Raw genomic sequence first — 14,751 nt, 5'->3', positions numbered from 1 at the left:
GTTCCTTAGGGGGCTGCTGGCATCAGAATAATAATAACACAGAAGAGAGATCAAGAGTTGTATGATAAATGAGGGGAGTGGGAAAAAAAAACCAGCCTTCCTTGTGATTACAAAGCAACAAGCAGAAACCGGGAGCAGAGCTGCACACTGCAGGCAGATTTCACACAAATCTGCATCAATGCCAAAAACCATAAGCAGCCAGAGACCAACATTTTCCATAACTCAAAGGGTCACATGTTCAAGCACAGTAACAACTGTGTTTCTTTTTTTTCTCCCTTTTGTTTCTCCAAAGATCCTGTCCTTCAACAGTGCCTGGAGGCTCCATGACAGCTCATATTGATCTGCTTCACTATCGCTCAGCCTTGGCGGATGACTTTAAACTGACAATAAGTGGGATTACACAGCCTTCTGAAATTCAACCATCCGATACACTGGAAAAGGCCGAAACCCTTCCCTCACGTCGAGAAAGAGACACAGTCCCACAAGGTACAATTAGCCATCCATAACCACCATGTAGCCCAAAATGTGTTTGTTAAAAAATAAATCTAATGAGCACATGCAAATCTCCATATCATAAAACCAACGCCTTAAAGCAAATACAGGGACTTGTATTTTTCGCGATTGTGGAAAATGGACAGAAAATGCTAAATTCATGTTCAGAAACAAAACAATCTAAACCATTTTTTTTTCATTTAAACTCAAGCCCCAATACAAGGAAATACCTCAAATCACGCATTTATAGGCTATTTTTCCCTGATAAACAGGTGAGACTGTTCCAAAAGTGCAGCAAATAAACAAATATGTCAAATTTTGCTGCAAATTTTCTTTAAAAGACTACATCATTAAATGGCTGCACAGAATTTTGTGCAAAACGTGAGGAAGATTGTATAAAATGGAAGTTGAATAGAAATGTGTGTATATATATATATATGACACAGACGGAAGCCTCGCGTCATGTTTTCTGTTCATATCGCGCAAAAGCCTACCGGCTTCCATAAGTCATCTGAAGCATAGAAAATGACAAATTAATACCAATAGTTGACTTAATGAACCTTTTCATCATGTTTGGTACCATCTCAGGAAGTTACATGGGATGATGATGAACCAGAAATGGGCAAACATGGATATTCTCTGAAACAAAATTAAGGACATTTTTAAATAGATCGTCCATATAATGGTCTACAGACCACATGACGCAAAGTCCCAGTCTGATAGTGGCCTAAATGGAAAAAAAAAACCTGTAATCAACGCCATGAATGTTTCATTTAGATTTCAAATGTTTAGTTTGTGCCAAAGATAACAGATTGCACTGTTTTTACTTCATTTTGTTTGTATCTATTTTGAAATGTCGCCAAATCTGATCAAACCTAATTCCTCCTGGTTTTTAAAGAGTTTTCATCATCTCAATAGAAGCTTTATCTGTGTTCAAACACGTTTCTGCTTGTTTTTCACTTTATACGTTTCCACTCGACATCACAGGTAACGTTCTCAACCTCTGAAGATCTTGCCACAAACACACAACATTCTTAGAAATACACACGTTCTATAGAATCCCCCCTGCCTTTAATGACTGAGCCTCTTTTCTTCCAGTGTTGGCTAGACAAGTTAGACATTTTCCTGCCTTTTGTCTTATATCAGTTTATTAGTTTAAGTGTTTGTCAATATTGATATAGGACATTGGTCTGACATCAGCAAATATATATATATGTATATATATATATATATCAGCCTTCATCTAAACCAGTGTTTTACCACCTTGGGGTCGTGACCACATGTAGGGTCACCTGGAATTCAAATAAGGTCCCCTAAAATGTCTATAATAAAAAAAATATTGATTAAAGGTCAAAAAAACATATATTATTCTTTTTAAAATTTAAACATGACACACAATCTTAAACAACTGTATTCTATACTTTCACTTTCTGAAGAAAAAAAAAGTAGTTCAACTTAAATTCACTAAATATATCTGAGCTGGCACATCTTGTCATTTTGTGCAGTACTAGTGGCTACTCTATATGTGTAAGGCTGTATAAAATGTATGCTCAAAAACAAATTCTAGAAGAAGAAAAGTGTCTCTGGGGCCGCCAAATGTTTTTAATATCATTATTATTGGATTTATTGAGATTATTTTTCAGGGTCTTCCAATTATTTGCAGTATCATGATCATATCGGAAGTGAAATAATTGTATCTGGACACCCCTAGCAAAAATTATAAGTATTAACACGATGAATAATAATGAAAATTCGCTTGCTTACAATATTATTACCATCAGATCAAGAGAAAAGGTTCAACCGTTCTAAAAATTAATCATTTTTGTAAACCTCTTTAAAATAATCTTATATATATATATACACCAAATGTGATTAAATGTGTAAACACTTCCTCAAGAGCTTCAACCTTTTTTTTTTCTTTTCTCTCCCACAGTCCCAGCACACGCTTGAAATTCAGATGATATGCATCCTAAGGTCAGAACAGTCTGTTCCTGGCAGACACTCTTTTTCATTTTTTAACCTGAACCAGGAGACTGTGTTTGTTCCCCCAACGCTGCAACCTTCAGCATTTCGATCTGGAGGTCATTGTGCATTCAAGATGCATTATTTGTATTCGACTGAGAAGTTAATTTAATGAATGTGACAAGGAGCAGCAAGACAATGCAGCAAATGCCAATCCAACCGCTATTCAACACACACCGTAACACACTGAACAACTGTGAAATGAAAGCAGCCAAGTGGAAAAAAGAAACATCATACTAAAAAATGCATTCAACTGCTATAACCTCGTTGTGAGATCAGGATGTCACACACACTGTTAGCACACACCAGGGTTGGGGTCAATTACATATTACAATTACGCCTTGGAACATCCATGTTCCATTACAGCTCAATTATGATTACAATGACTGCCATTGCAATTAAAATCACAGTTATGTTCAATTACTTCCTTTTCCTTGAAAATATTGTTAAGCCTTGAGTCTTTTTTTCTATCAGTATAGCCCTCAATTTCAATTATTTTAAAAATTATCCTGGAGAGAACTGACAGATGTATGAAAACTTGATATTAAACACATTTTCATACTCGTTAATAACTACATATTAGGGGTGGGAACCTCTGGGTACGATACGATACGCGATACAAAGCTCACGATAACAATTATCTCACGATATGATGATACTGTGATTATCGATATCTTGGTCAGAAATCAATCTAAGATAATCTATGACTTAACAAGAAAAAAAAGATTGAGCGAAAAAACTAAATTTTTCAATATTCCAGTAACCAATGTATTGGTTCCTTCAACAAACGGTGACAAAATTTCTGTTTAGACGTACCTGCACATTTTAGTGAAAAAGCAGAAAATGTTTTTAAAAAAAATAAAAATCGATACTTGGCGCGACCATATCGATAATCGCACGTGCGGAAAAATATTGTGATATATCGCCGTATCGAGATCGTTTCACTCCTACTACATATGTGTAAGCCATAGAACTGTAACATGATTACCAAGTTTTGCATTTATTTAAATTGTATATGAATTTTCGTGCCAATTTCAAAGTCTATTATCTGAACTCAATTACAATTCAGTTACTATTACAAGAGAAACAGATTTTTCCATTACAAGTATAATAACGTCATAATTGTAATTAGAGGTGTCCCGAGCCGATATTGATATCGGATATCGGTCCGATATCAGCCAGAAAACAAAATATCGGATTTTATCGGACTGCATGTAAAATCACAGATATTAGCTCTCCAATAAAATGTTCCGCTCCAGCACTTCTATCCATTGTTAACTATGGTTCACACTCTAACAAAGTAACCTACTGTTGCTGACTATTGTTCTCTGTTTGAGTAACATCACTTGATCAAGTCTTTTGTAACATTCCACACTACAAAATAAGTAATACAAGTATGTATGATTCGTGCTTATATCCTTTCGGATCAATATCGATATCGGCCGAGACGCAAGGCTGCAATATTGGTATCATATCTGAGGTGAAAAAGTTGTATCGGGACATCCCTAATTGAAATAAATTGTCAATTACGTGATTATAATTTACCCCAAAAATGGCACACACACACACTAAAAAGCAAAGGTGAAATTGAGTTGCTTGTATCAGTACTTTATTGAGTATATTTTGAAATCAGTGATTAAACTTATACTTAAGTATGTTTTAAGAGAAGCAAAGTAATTACATTTCTACATCCAACCATTACTGAGTATTTAATGTTTTTGTTTTAAAATGATCAACCAGACAACAATCAAATGCATCACATCATAGCCGATAATCAGATTAAATGTAATGCAGCGTGCCAAAACAGCACTGAATGCCATTTATTTAATCAGTTTCATAGTTCATAAATTTAGCTATACTTAAAGACTACGAATGTTGTTTTTTATTTTGAACTGAATTAATTAATGTTTTATTTTTAATTAATTATAATTTTGACAAACCTTTTATTTTATACAGATGCCTTTGTGGAAAATAAATTAAGTTCTTTTTTTTTTTTAAGTTTATACATGAGATGCAAGGAAACTATGGCAAGATTTATGACCAAAAATAAACAAGTATTATTAAATTGAGCAACTTTTTACTTATAATTGAGTATTTTATGTGTGACTTACTTGTACTTGAGTACAATTTCAATGAAGTAACATTACTTCTAATTGAGTAGAATGTATCAGTACTATTTAAACCTCTGCTAAAGAGGCAGGGATGAGTTTCTATGGACCTGTTGATGAATGAGACCTCACACGTGCTGCATAATATAATAACAATAATGGCAAATACATGGCAACACAATATAAACCCACGGGGGGAAATTTGCTCTTGTACGATCCAAGTGTGTAAAGCTGTCAACGGGACTGTTGCTTTGGCATTTTAACAAGTGGTAGACTGACAACAGCACATCAGCAACAGCATGTACTGTGTCTGTTCCACCTCTGGAACAAATAAAAGGCTTTTTCAAATTATTATTATTATTATTATCATAATATTATATTATTCTCTCTTATCCATCCCAACCGCTGCACATTCTCACCACTTGTCTTTTCCAGGAACTACATAAACACAATCGGTGTGCGTGCACACACATTATCACATGCACACACACGCACTGACGCAAGCAACTGTGATGCAACCCCGGTGGTATTACAGGGGGGGGGGGGGGGGGTGATTGGTGGGGGGTGCGAGGGTTGCGCACCCCGTGCCACAGTACAAGCATAATGGTACAATCTACGTTGCCAGCCCATGTGCACTGACACGATATATGGAAAGGGGAATTTTGGAGATCACACACGGTCATGAGGGAGCAGCAGGTCAGACACAGAGAACCCGGAGCTGCAATGCGTGTTTTTTTTTTTTGTTTCCCTCCAAAGCGCGCTGGTGCCACGAGCGCAGAACTGGGAGATGATCTATAGCCAGGGGGGCAAGTTAGGACTGCAAGGGTTAATGCGGTAAAAGTAAAGAATGCCAGAATACGATGCTTGGAAACCACATCTTAAAGTGCCATCGGCTGTTTACGTAAATCACAACCCGATCACTTTTCTTTTCTACAGCTCATGAGACTTCTCTATCCACGCTTTCGCCACTGAAATACTTTGAAAAGCCATTTCTCTGCTGCGTAATGCAGTAAAACTACAAACACGGTCCACTCAACCACAGATAAATCCACATAAAAGCAGAGGAACAGCGTGTCATTTTTTAAAGAGTATCGTATCACAAAGTGATGCTGAGATTTCAGGGGAAAAGCTGGTGCGCATCCAGCGCGCAAACGCACCACAACTTCTCCAGGAACATGAGCATCACACACACACACGCGCACGCACGCACAGACAGACAGACAGACAGACACGCTCACGGATACAAAAAGAAAACAACTCACCTTTCTGAAGAAAAGCCACCAATATCATGAAACCAGAGAGAGAAATAGCGAGAGATCCGCTCCCCGTGTTCGCCATGTTGGACACCTGCTTGAGACTGGCGGCGCTGAATCACCTAGAGGCGGCCATGGGATGGAAACACTGGAGAGGAGGAGGGAGGAACCACGCAGGGAGGCTGCTGCTGTCACATAGGGGTTGTGTTATGTTGCATTGACACCTAGGCCTGGAGAATTATATACGAGTCTCACAGTGACGGCTTTAATTAGGTTTCAAAATATGAAAAATGATTTTTTTTTTTTTTTTTTTTTTTTTAAAGCTTCCAGCAGGAATACAGAGGGAATATTACAGGGATCCCACTGGAAGTGCAAACACCAGGTTTATCCACCACAGGGCACCACAGACCCTGTATTGGAATATAATAAAACATCATTTTCTGAGATGGTTTTGTCTGTTGGTTCATACAGATCATCCTACTCAGCTGGATGTGCTTTGGCAGCCAATAAGAGATTATTCTCTATTCATTCACTAAAGGCAGTTGCTATCCGTACGGTTACCGTATCAATATACTGGCGTTCTATCCGCTCCTCATTGGCCAGTTTAGGTCACGTGACTAAGACTAAAACCTAACCGTAAACATAACCCTAAAAATGATGCGATATAGGGTTATAACCAAACCCTAAGACGCTACGTACCTGTATTTCGGTAAATGTACCAATAGCACCAGGAGTTGTCTGTACGGCAACCGTACGAACAAACACTTTTTTCACTAAAAGCATTGCATTTAAAAGCTTTTAAGGTGCTTTTACCTAAAATTACATTTTAGGTCAGAGTGCAGGATGTGATCCCTAGTCCCCAGTGAGGGAGCAGTGAAATGTTGTTGTCTATATTGTGCATGTTCTTATGGTGGGTGGAACCACTTCAGTATGAAAATGAAAACACAATACTAGTAAATGATATAAAGGACTCAAGAATGTACTAGGTTTGATTCCCGTGGAAGATACTACTTGGAGAATGCATGTTCACTGCTTGTGGATAAAAAAAATAAATACAAATTCTTCAAGAACAAAACAGTACATTTGTTAGAAAAATTTTGGAGGCATCTGTGTGTGGATCTGCAAGGCGGAAACTTGGTGCCAAACGTCACGTGAGGTTTTTTTTTGTTTTTGTACAGACAAGTTGTTGTTGTTGAAAAAAAATATATATATTTTTTGTAGCGTAATTGAAGAAGTGTTCATATGTGTAAAACGTGTTCGTTTGATAGGTACGTTTCTTATTTGCAAAAATAAAAATAAAAAATACACCTGTTTGTGAAGCAAACCTTTCGTGCTTACTTGTAAGATGTCTAATTTTTTTTAAATGATGACGATAAAAACAACTTTACATAAAAAAAAAAAAAAAATTCTCAAATTCTTTAAAACTATCAATTATCAATTTTGGAAAAGAATAAAGTTTTACCAAGCAAAAATCAATTGAGATGGAAAAACTCTGGATATTTGCTAAAACTTTATTTATATATTTTTAGCCAAAATATGATGCGCACTAAATGCTGCTGTAGAAAACACTGCATATTTTTGTAAAACGACAGGGTAAGTTTTTAAATAGGAAACTTTTATTGGCTGATCATTGATCAGTACTGCTTAAAAATGCCTTAAAGACGGCAAACCTGTAATATGGTCAGTGGTGGCCAAGGATTTTCAGTGTTGTCTGCCCCAACAGCTAAGCCAAATGTCCTGAATTTATTACAGATGTTGTCAAGCCCAATAGCAACTTGTATATCTATAGGAAAACCAGCTGCTACCATCAGGTGACTGGTAATCAATTATTTCAAAAGCACAATCAATCATAAGACATTGGAATCACATCAGAGTCCACACAAACCCTTGAATAGAAGTTAGCCACCTCAGCTCTTTGTAAACCATGCACATCCTTAATGTAATCTGATCTGTGAAAATTGTCCCGAGCCCCACAAAGGTAGTTTCCTGCTCCAAGAGTATGGAGTGGTCAAAGTTCAGAGCTCATATCTAATCTAACCTCCTATTCTTGTTAGTTTCAAAACAGTGAATGGATTATAATTAAATAATAAATAACATTTATTTTTATTTTTATTTGTTTTTTTTTCCCCCCCTCAATTTTCACACAATGTGTTACTGTGTTAATACTGTTCATTTGTGCCTGAAGTCAGTAAAAAAAAAAAAAAAAAACTACTAATTGGCTTCTTACAAAAATCTACTTGGAGAAATTGTTCAATACCTTCTCAAATAGTGCCCCCTTTCACTTTCCTATTGTATTGCAGTTGATCATGTCAGAGGTAACTTAAAATGAGAGGGAATAAAATCATATCCTCCTTCAACATTGGCACATCCTACTCAATGAAAATGATATATTTCATATTAATAATAAGTGTGAATAAAGTAGCTCTCTTGATTCTTTCCAATATTTCAGCTCCCCTAACTTATTCTCACCTGAAACATGGTAGCTACAGCGGGACTATCTTATGGGAATCACTGCTCGGCAAAGGACCGAGCATGACAACGTTGAATCTCATTTCCCTTTTTCATTGTGTCAAAACAGCACAAAGGCTGCTAATTGCACAATCTATTCTCTGAGACTGCGTGTCAGTCCTCATTCCATGGATGAGTAGATAGCATTTAGAACTTCACTCTGATGCCGCAGCCGTCCCCATCGCTACAGATTCAATTCCACACATCAAATTTATTTCAGATGTTATTATCTGTGGCAGCTTGCCAGTTCTGCCTGCCACTCACACAATGTCTCCACAAGGTGTTTTCTCCCCATGCTGCCCGTGGCCTGCCTGCTTTATTTCCTGACAGTGCGCCACCAGTGGACAACAGTCTGCAAAGTGCACCTGGTGGAGAAAGTCACTTTTTATTTCCACATGTAACCACATTTTTCATGCAAATAACTCATTTAGACACATAGGGTCTTGCAGATCAATGGGGGAAAAAGATTGGACAACAGAAGTGAGTACAGAAGGTTTTACGGAAGAGGATTAGGGCCATTTTTGATGGAGAAAATTATTTTGGGCAAATCAAGAATAAGGACGAAATATTGAGATATCTATTAATATTTTGTTTAGTCAGACAACTTTTATTCAGGAAAATTGATCTTCTGACATGTTTCGACCTTCAACTGCCAGTCTTCCTCAGAGGTGATTGCTTTGATGTATCGCTACAAATTGTTTCATAAGGATTCTTAAGATGCTTTGATCCTCCTTAAAGTGTTCTGAATGAACAAAACCTTAACATAATTTTTTTTTAAAAAAAAGACAAAATGAATTTGCCAGAATTACTACAAAAAATATATAGATTAAAGTCGAAATTTTGAGAATAAAGTTGAAATCTAATGTTGAGATCAACATCAAAGACAAAATACAATATTGAGATAAAAGTTTGAAGATTTACTATTAAAGTCCAATCTACAGAAGTGGACAAGGGCCAATTCACCACGACAAGTCTCCATCAAAATTGACCCTTATCTGTTTCCGTACAGCTCCTCAATAGCCACAGACGGGACCCAATGCAACCACATATTCTAAACTTGACTGGTTATTCCTTCTGAACAGATTAAGTTTTTGGCATTATCTCTTCAGCGCACTTGAAGAGTACCCAAACCCACTTTTTTTCTGATGTATACACAAATATTTGGGTACTAAGTGGTGGTGTTGTTGATTGATCCTTGTCCAACTTTTAACATCTTAGTAAAAGTATTTTAATTTTACATGTTTAATGGTAAAATGTCAGTTACTGGCCTCTAAGGGTTTAACGCAAGCTATTACAATTGAATTACTGCTTCAAGAGTAACGCCCATAAAATAAAGGCAGTTTTTCAATTTCCCTCCTAGTAGCAGGTCAGCAGAAAGCAGGGATTTAGTATCTCTTTAAAAAGATTATTGTGTTTATGAGCTAAAAGAAAGAAGCTCTTTGTTATTAAACCCAACTTTGAAGTATAGTTTTGCGCATCGATCGATAGACGCCATTTTGTAGACGGCCACGATCTGCTGTTTGTTGTCATATGGTGAATTGGCCCTCGTCAGCTTCGGTAGATCTAACTTCATTAGCAAACCTTTGACTTTTATCACAATATTGTGTTTTGACTTCATTTTCAAAATTTTGATTTTAATCTCGACTTTTCGACTTCATTCTTGATTTGTCCAAAATTATTTTCTCTATCCAAATCCACTTCCGTAACAGTCTTGCAGCTTGATGAAAAACAAATTGTAGAAGTGCGTATGCGTATAGAAGGTTTGCAGGTGGATGATGATTTTGTTTATTAATTCTGCATTCCGTGATTCCCTAAATGTTATTGTCTCTTTCAGGCTTGACCTCTTTCTCCCTCTCATTCTTACTTATTTGCCATCTCGGTGAGTCACTCCACCGCTGCATGGCGTTTACTTTGCTCATGAGAATAGATGAGGTGCTTGGGTCTCTTTTGAGAAGAGAGAAGCCCAGCGATTCTCTTTCCCTTAGCAGGATGAATAATGGATGGGAATGGATCAGATGACTGAACTGCTTCATCTGGCTCCTCTGTTGTAATGGCCGGCCATTGAACTTCTGTGTGTGTGTTGGTGTGTGATTATTCACCATCTTTGTGTTGTGCAAAAAACAATCTCGCTGCTTTTGAATTTTTTTTTTTTAGTTTTTCCATACAAGCTATATAGTCACGCTGAATAGCTGTGTTGCCATTTAATCATGCAGCCATCAGCTTTTTCTGGTTAAATTAGTCGAGAAACTGGCAATAAAGGTTTTTCTGCCGGGCCTCTTTTCTTGTTAATGTTTGATTAGAAATGCAATGGTTTTAAATTAAGATTTCTCTTCCCTTTGGTATGAAATCAATCAAATTAACAGAAATTGAATTATTTGAGATGGTAATGTATTTAGGAAAAGCATTCACCATGAAAATGTTATCCTCCTGTTTTTGAAAGGAAGAATAATTGAATCAGACCTTTGGATGTGACCTCCAGTAACTGAGTCAGATAAGGCTTATTGAGCTGAAAGGCAGTTTTTTTGTAAACTTAAAGAACACAAGTGAACATTCCACCATGTGTGAAACGTAAACTTACATATTTATGATACGTAGCAAAGCAAGAATTAACCCAAGAATCACAGTCCCATGATTTTAAGCATGTGTAAGATTTCCTCTTGTCCAATATTAAGGTAAAGTCACACCCAAATGAGAGCAATTGATATAAAGGCAAGGGATACTGCAAATTTTCTTATTGCTTTTCCCTTCCCACGATAGAATTACTACAGGAAATTATACCTACAGGGATTCATCTAGGATAGATAAAATATATGCACGCACGAACACTTGATCCATTTCAACCAACAGTTAATAAAAGGAAAGAGTATGTTTTGCATGGTCTAAAATTTAATGCCAACTGCAGTTTATTCATTTGTAAAATTCTGAAATGTTATAAGAACAATCTATGTGCAATCCCCCTCCCCTGACGTGGGATTACATAGGGCTGTCACTTGAATGCGTTAATTGCGATTAATTAATTACCAGAAAAAATAACGCACAAAAAAAAAATGAACGCTGTTAATTGCTTTTTTTCTAATTGCACCCGTTTCCAGTATACGCATAATACTGATGCACCGGCTACAACCTGAGAAGTCTTTGTATGTGCGTTAATTTTAGTTTTAAAAGAAAAACACACCGATGGAAAACTAAAGCCCAGTTGTGTGCTCATTGTGTAGGAAAGCGTTTGTGGATCAACGGAGCTCTGCTAGTCTCAAGCCTTCCAGTGGAGCTTTTCCACCTCAATGCTAACTATGTAGCAGCTAGCACGAGCAGCAGTCCTTTGGACACTACACTAGACCGAGGGACCAGTCCACACTGGACAAGATGACAGTGTTCAGAGCCAAAATGAATAAATCCATGAGTGACAAATGAACAAAGTCAATAGATAAATGATTGAAGTGGACAGTTGAGTGATTACTTGATGTTAATACTAGTGCTGTCAAGAGATAAAAATAATTCTGCTGTATTAATTATGCTCTGTAATTTATCTTATTAATCTCTTTTTTAATAGCACCTAAGATGCTAAGAAACACCATCAACTTGAGGTATTTTCATTTAAATTACGTTATTGTGGCAGATCAAAACATTGATAAATAACAAAGTGGCTTTATAAAGTCATTTATTCTTTTGAACAGATGCAGGCGTTGCCATTTACATTCCACTGTATTTGAGACTAGGCCTTTTGTCAATCTCCAAATAATAGAAAATACAAGTGAAATAAAACGTCTTATGTAGTGCTATAAGTTAGCACATCATTGATTGTATCTGACCTGAGGGCCACATTAACAAGATTCATGTCAGCATTTAGAATAATGACCGATGTGAGCAATAATACAGGGTTTCCCACTGTAAGACAAAAAGGTTTTTGTCTTTATCAGTTTTTAGTCATTGTGTGTTGTTTTTTTGTGTTCTTGTTGTAATTTTGGGTATTTTTCTGTTAATGTCTGCATTTTTGTTTTTGATTTGTGGTTTTATGATGTGACTTTTTGTATTTTTATTTTCATTTTGTGCAATTTTCTTGACTGTTTGTCTTTGGAGCTTTTCTGTAATGTGGTGTTTTTTGTGTCTTGTAGTCATTTTGTGTATTGTTGTGCATTTTGCTGTCGATTTGTGTGTTTTGGGAGTTATTTTGTGTATTATACAGAGCTTTATATTTCTTCTTGAAATACAAATTTTGGCGGCCGCACAAAATTATACAGTTACCCATGTCTGCTCTATGTTGTGAAAAAAGAGCGTTTAGTCATGGTTAAGTGCAGCACATGATCTTTTCCAGTGATCGCCACAGGTATAGATCTAAGCTTTGAAAGTGCATACAGTATCATAGACACGTGAAAACAAGACACATGGCAGTGCTCTCTTGCTTTAGTTGTCATGGCAACCGATGATGTATTGCTAGCTCCAAGTTCATAGAATTATTAGCACAGCTGGAAATGCCCACATATAGCAGCTAGGCTGCAACAGCGTAACGCAGATCTTTGGCATCAAACAGTCTCTGGAGGTTTTTGTTGCTACGAGGCAAATGACTGTTGGCCTCCTGCTGTTCATGAGAAACACCATGTCTATAATCTACCACAATAAAGTCAAACCAGTGAGATAATACCAGTTATTCACCAAATAATGGAATAGATGTATGGAGGCAACCGTTATATAGAGCAATGTTTAGCTGACTAAAGACAGCTAATGCAGAAATGGGATGTGTAACGATGTTGTAGTGTCAGCAGTGCCTTAATGAGCATCATTATTTATTTATTTATTTATTCATTTATTTATTTATTTTTCACAAAATTAGTGCATAAAAATGATGAAGCAATTAAACAACATTCAATTTGTAGATTAAAACATGTTGATTATGTTTAATTATGTAAATCAGCGATTCTCAAGTGGTGGGTCGGGACTCAAAAGTGGGTCGCAGACCTGTATTGGGTGGGTCGCGGACAGTTGGTCAAAAATAAATAGGTAATGTCTCTCTTCTTGGACTTGTATGTTATTTTGAAAGAAACTTTTCTTTTGACAGGCATGCTGTGAAATGCATGTTGCACAGGAAAATGTATAGATTTGTTTTTAAAAAGATTATATATGTGTGTTTTTTCAACAGCTATTTTTGAAAAACTGAACTTGGTTGGTTGAGTTCTAAAAGAAAAAATGTGGGTTATTTATTAACATGTTTGATATTATGGATGTTAAAATGTCAACAGATAGCTTCAGAATACAAGTTCACAGCTCGTTACGAATTTAAAGAATATTTATGGTTGTCAGTGAAGCTTGCCAACATTAGATGTACAGTCCTTTCAAACATTATATATGTACTCATACCCCAAGATCAAGCTGTAAAAAACACACCAAATGAGACTTCTGGAAAATCCAATAAAACACTCTTAACCTTGACAGAGCATGTAGCAACCATCTGTAATCCTATTTAACACACAAATTAGTCTCCAAGGCATTTGCTTTCAATTCATATACATGTTTTAATTTGTTTAAATACATAATGCCATATATTTAAATACGTTAGAATAGTTTTTAACTGCAGATGTTTTGAAACGAGTCAAAGGTTGATACGTTTATTCAACCTCTTTGTTTTCATAGAGGCAGAAATGCTTCGTAACCTTGCTTTTAATTAGGAATTACTGCTGAAGCTCCTACTTTTCCATCTGGCGGAGCTTATCTTGATATTTAATTTTCTGTACATGAAACAATGGGCTTTCAACTGTAGTTAACAATTATAAACCCCGGCCAAGCTTTTATCTCAACATCACACAGTTTGTCAGTAGATATTTCATTAGTGTTGAAGCAGCGACCGTTTGACCTCAGAGCACAGCTTAGCTTTAAGTGAATACTTAAAAATATACTGATAGTAAAAAGCAGGAAGTAAATGAGTTCTTGTAGGTTTTTAATGGTTTAATCGTAGTCTGAGTGGCCAGTAAAATGTTACAGGTCCATTATAATGATGATTTATTCATTAGTTATTTGCAATGATGATATTATTGTACAATATTGTTTTTTGTGTTATACTAAGCAGACATTAAACTTTACTTAAATTGTAACTTTAGTTGAAGAGATGTGAGTTTAATGATGTGAGTTATTTTCTTAAATGTAAAAATATATTTTATAATGATAAAAAAGACCATATAAACATAGCTATACTGTGATTATTAATCGTACTAATTATATTAGTATTGTGATCCAACAGAGGAGCATTAAATATCATCAGTTTGGAGGAAAAAAATGGTAAATGTTGCATAGTTGGTATGAGCATGTCTCTACTATTGACTATAGAGCTTATATTTATTGCTGAGCTTTTGTATGTGACATTATAGATGAATAAATCA

At 36.1% G+C, this 14,751-nt stretch overlaps 1 protein-coding gene across 3 annotated transcripts in view; it reads right to left on the bottom strand.

Moving 5' to 3' along the window:
• cadm1b (cell adhesion molecule 1b) overlaps window positions 1-6,056 on the bottom strand; it is a 250,324-nt gene extending 244,268 nt beyond the window's left edge. The window contains exon 1 of one of the 3 annotated variants that reach the window (XM_028465286.1): window positions 5,885-6,056. In XM_028465286.1, coding sequence (XP_028321087.1) covers window positions 5,885-5,960 — 76 coding nt within the window. In that variant the 5' untranslated portion in view covers window positions 5,961-6,056. The remainder of the gene's footprint in view (window positions 1-5,884) is intronic. The other 2 variants (XM_028465284.1, XM_028465285.1) reach the window with 2 other exon arrangements.
• Between the last annotated feature and the right edge of the window lie 8,695 nt (window positions 6,057-14,751).

This window comes from Gouania willdenowi, chromosome 13 (genome assembly GCF_900634775.1).
Source record: "Gouania willdenowi chromosome 13, fGouWil2.1, whole genome shotgun sequence".
Classification (NCBI taxonomy): Eukaryota; Metazoa; Chordata; class Actinopteri; order Blenniiformes; family Gobiesocidae; genus Gouania; species Gouania willdenowi.
This window is presented reverse-complemented; position numbering and strand designations above follow the sequence as displayed.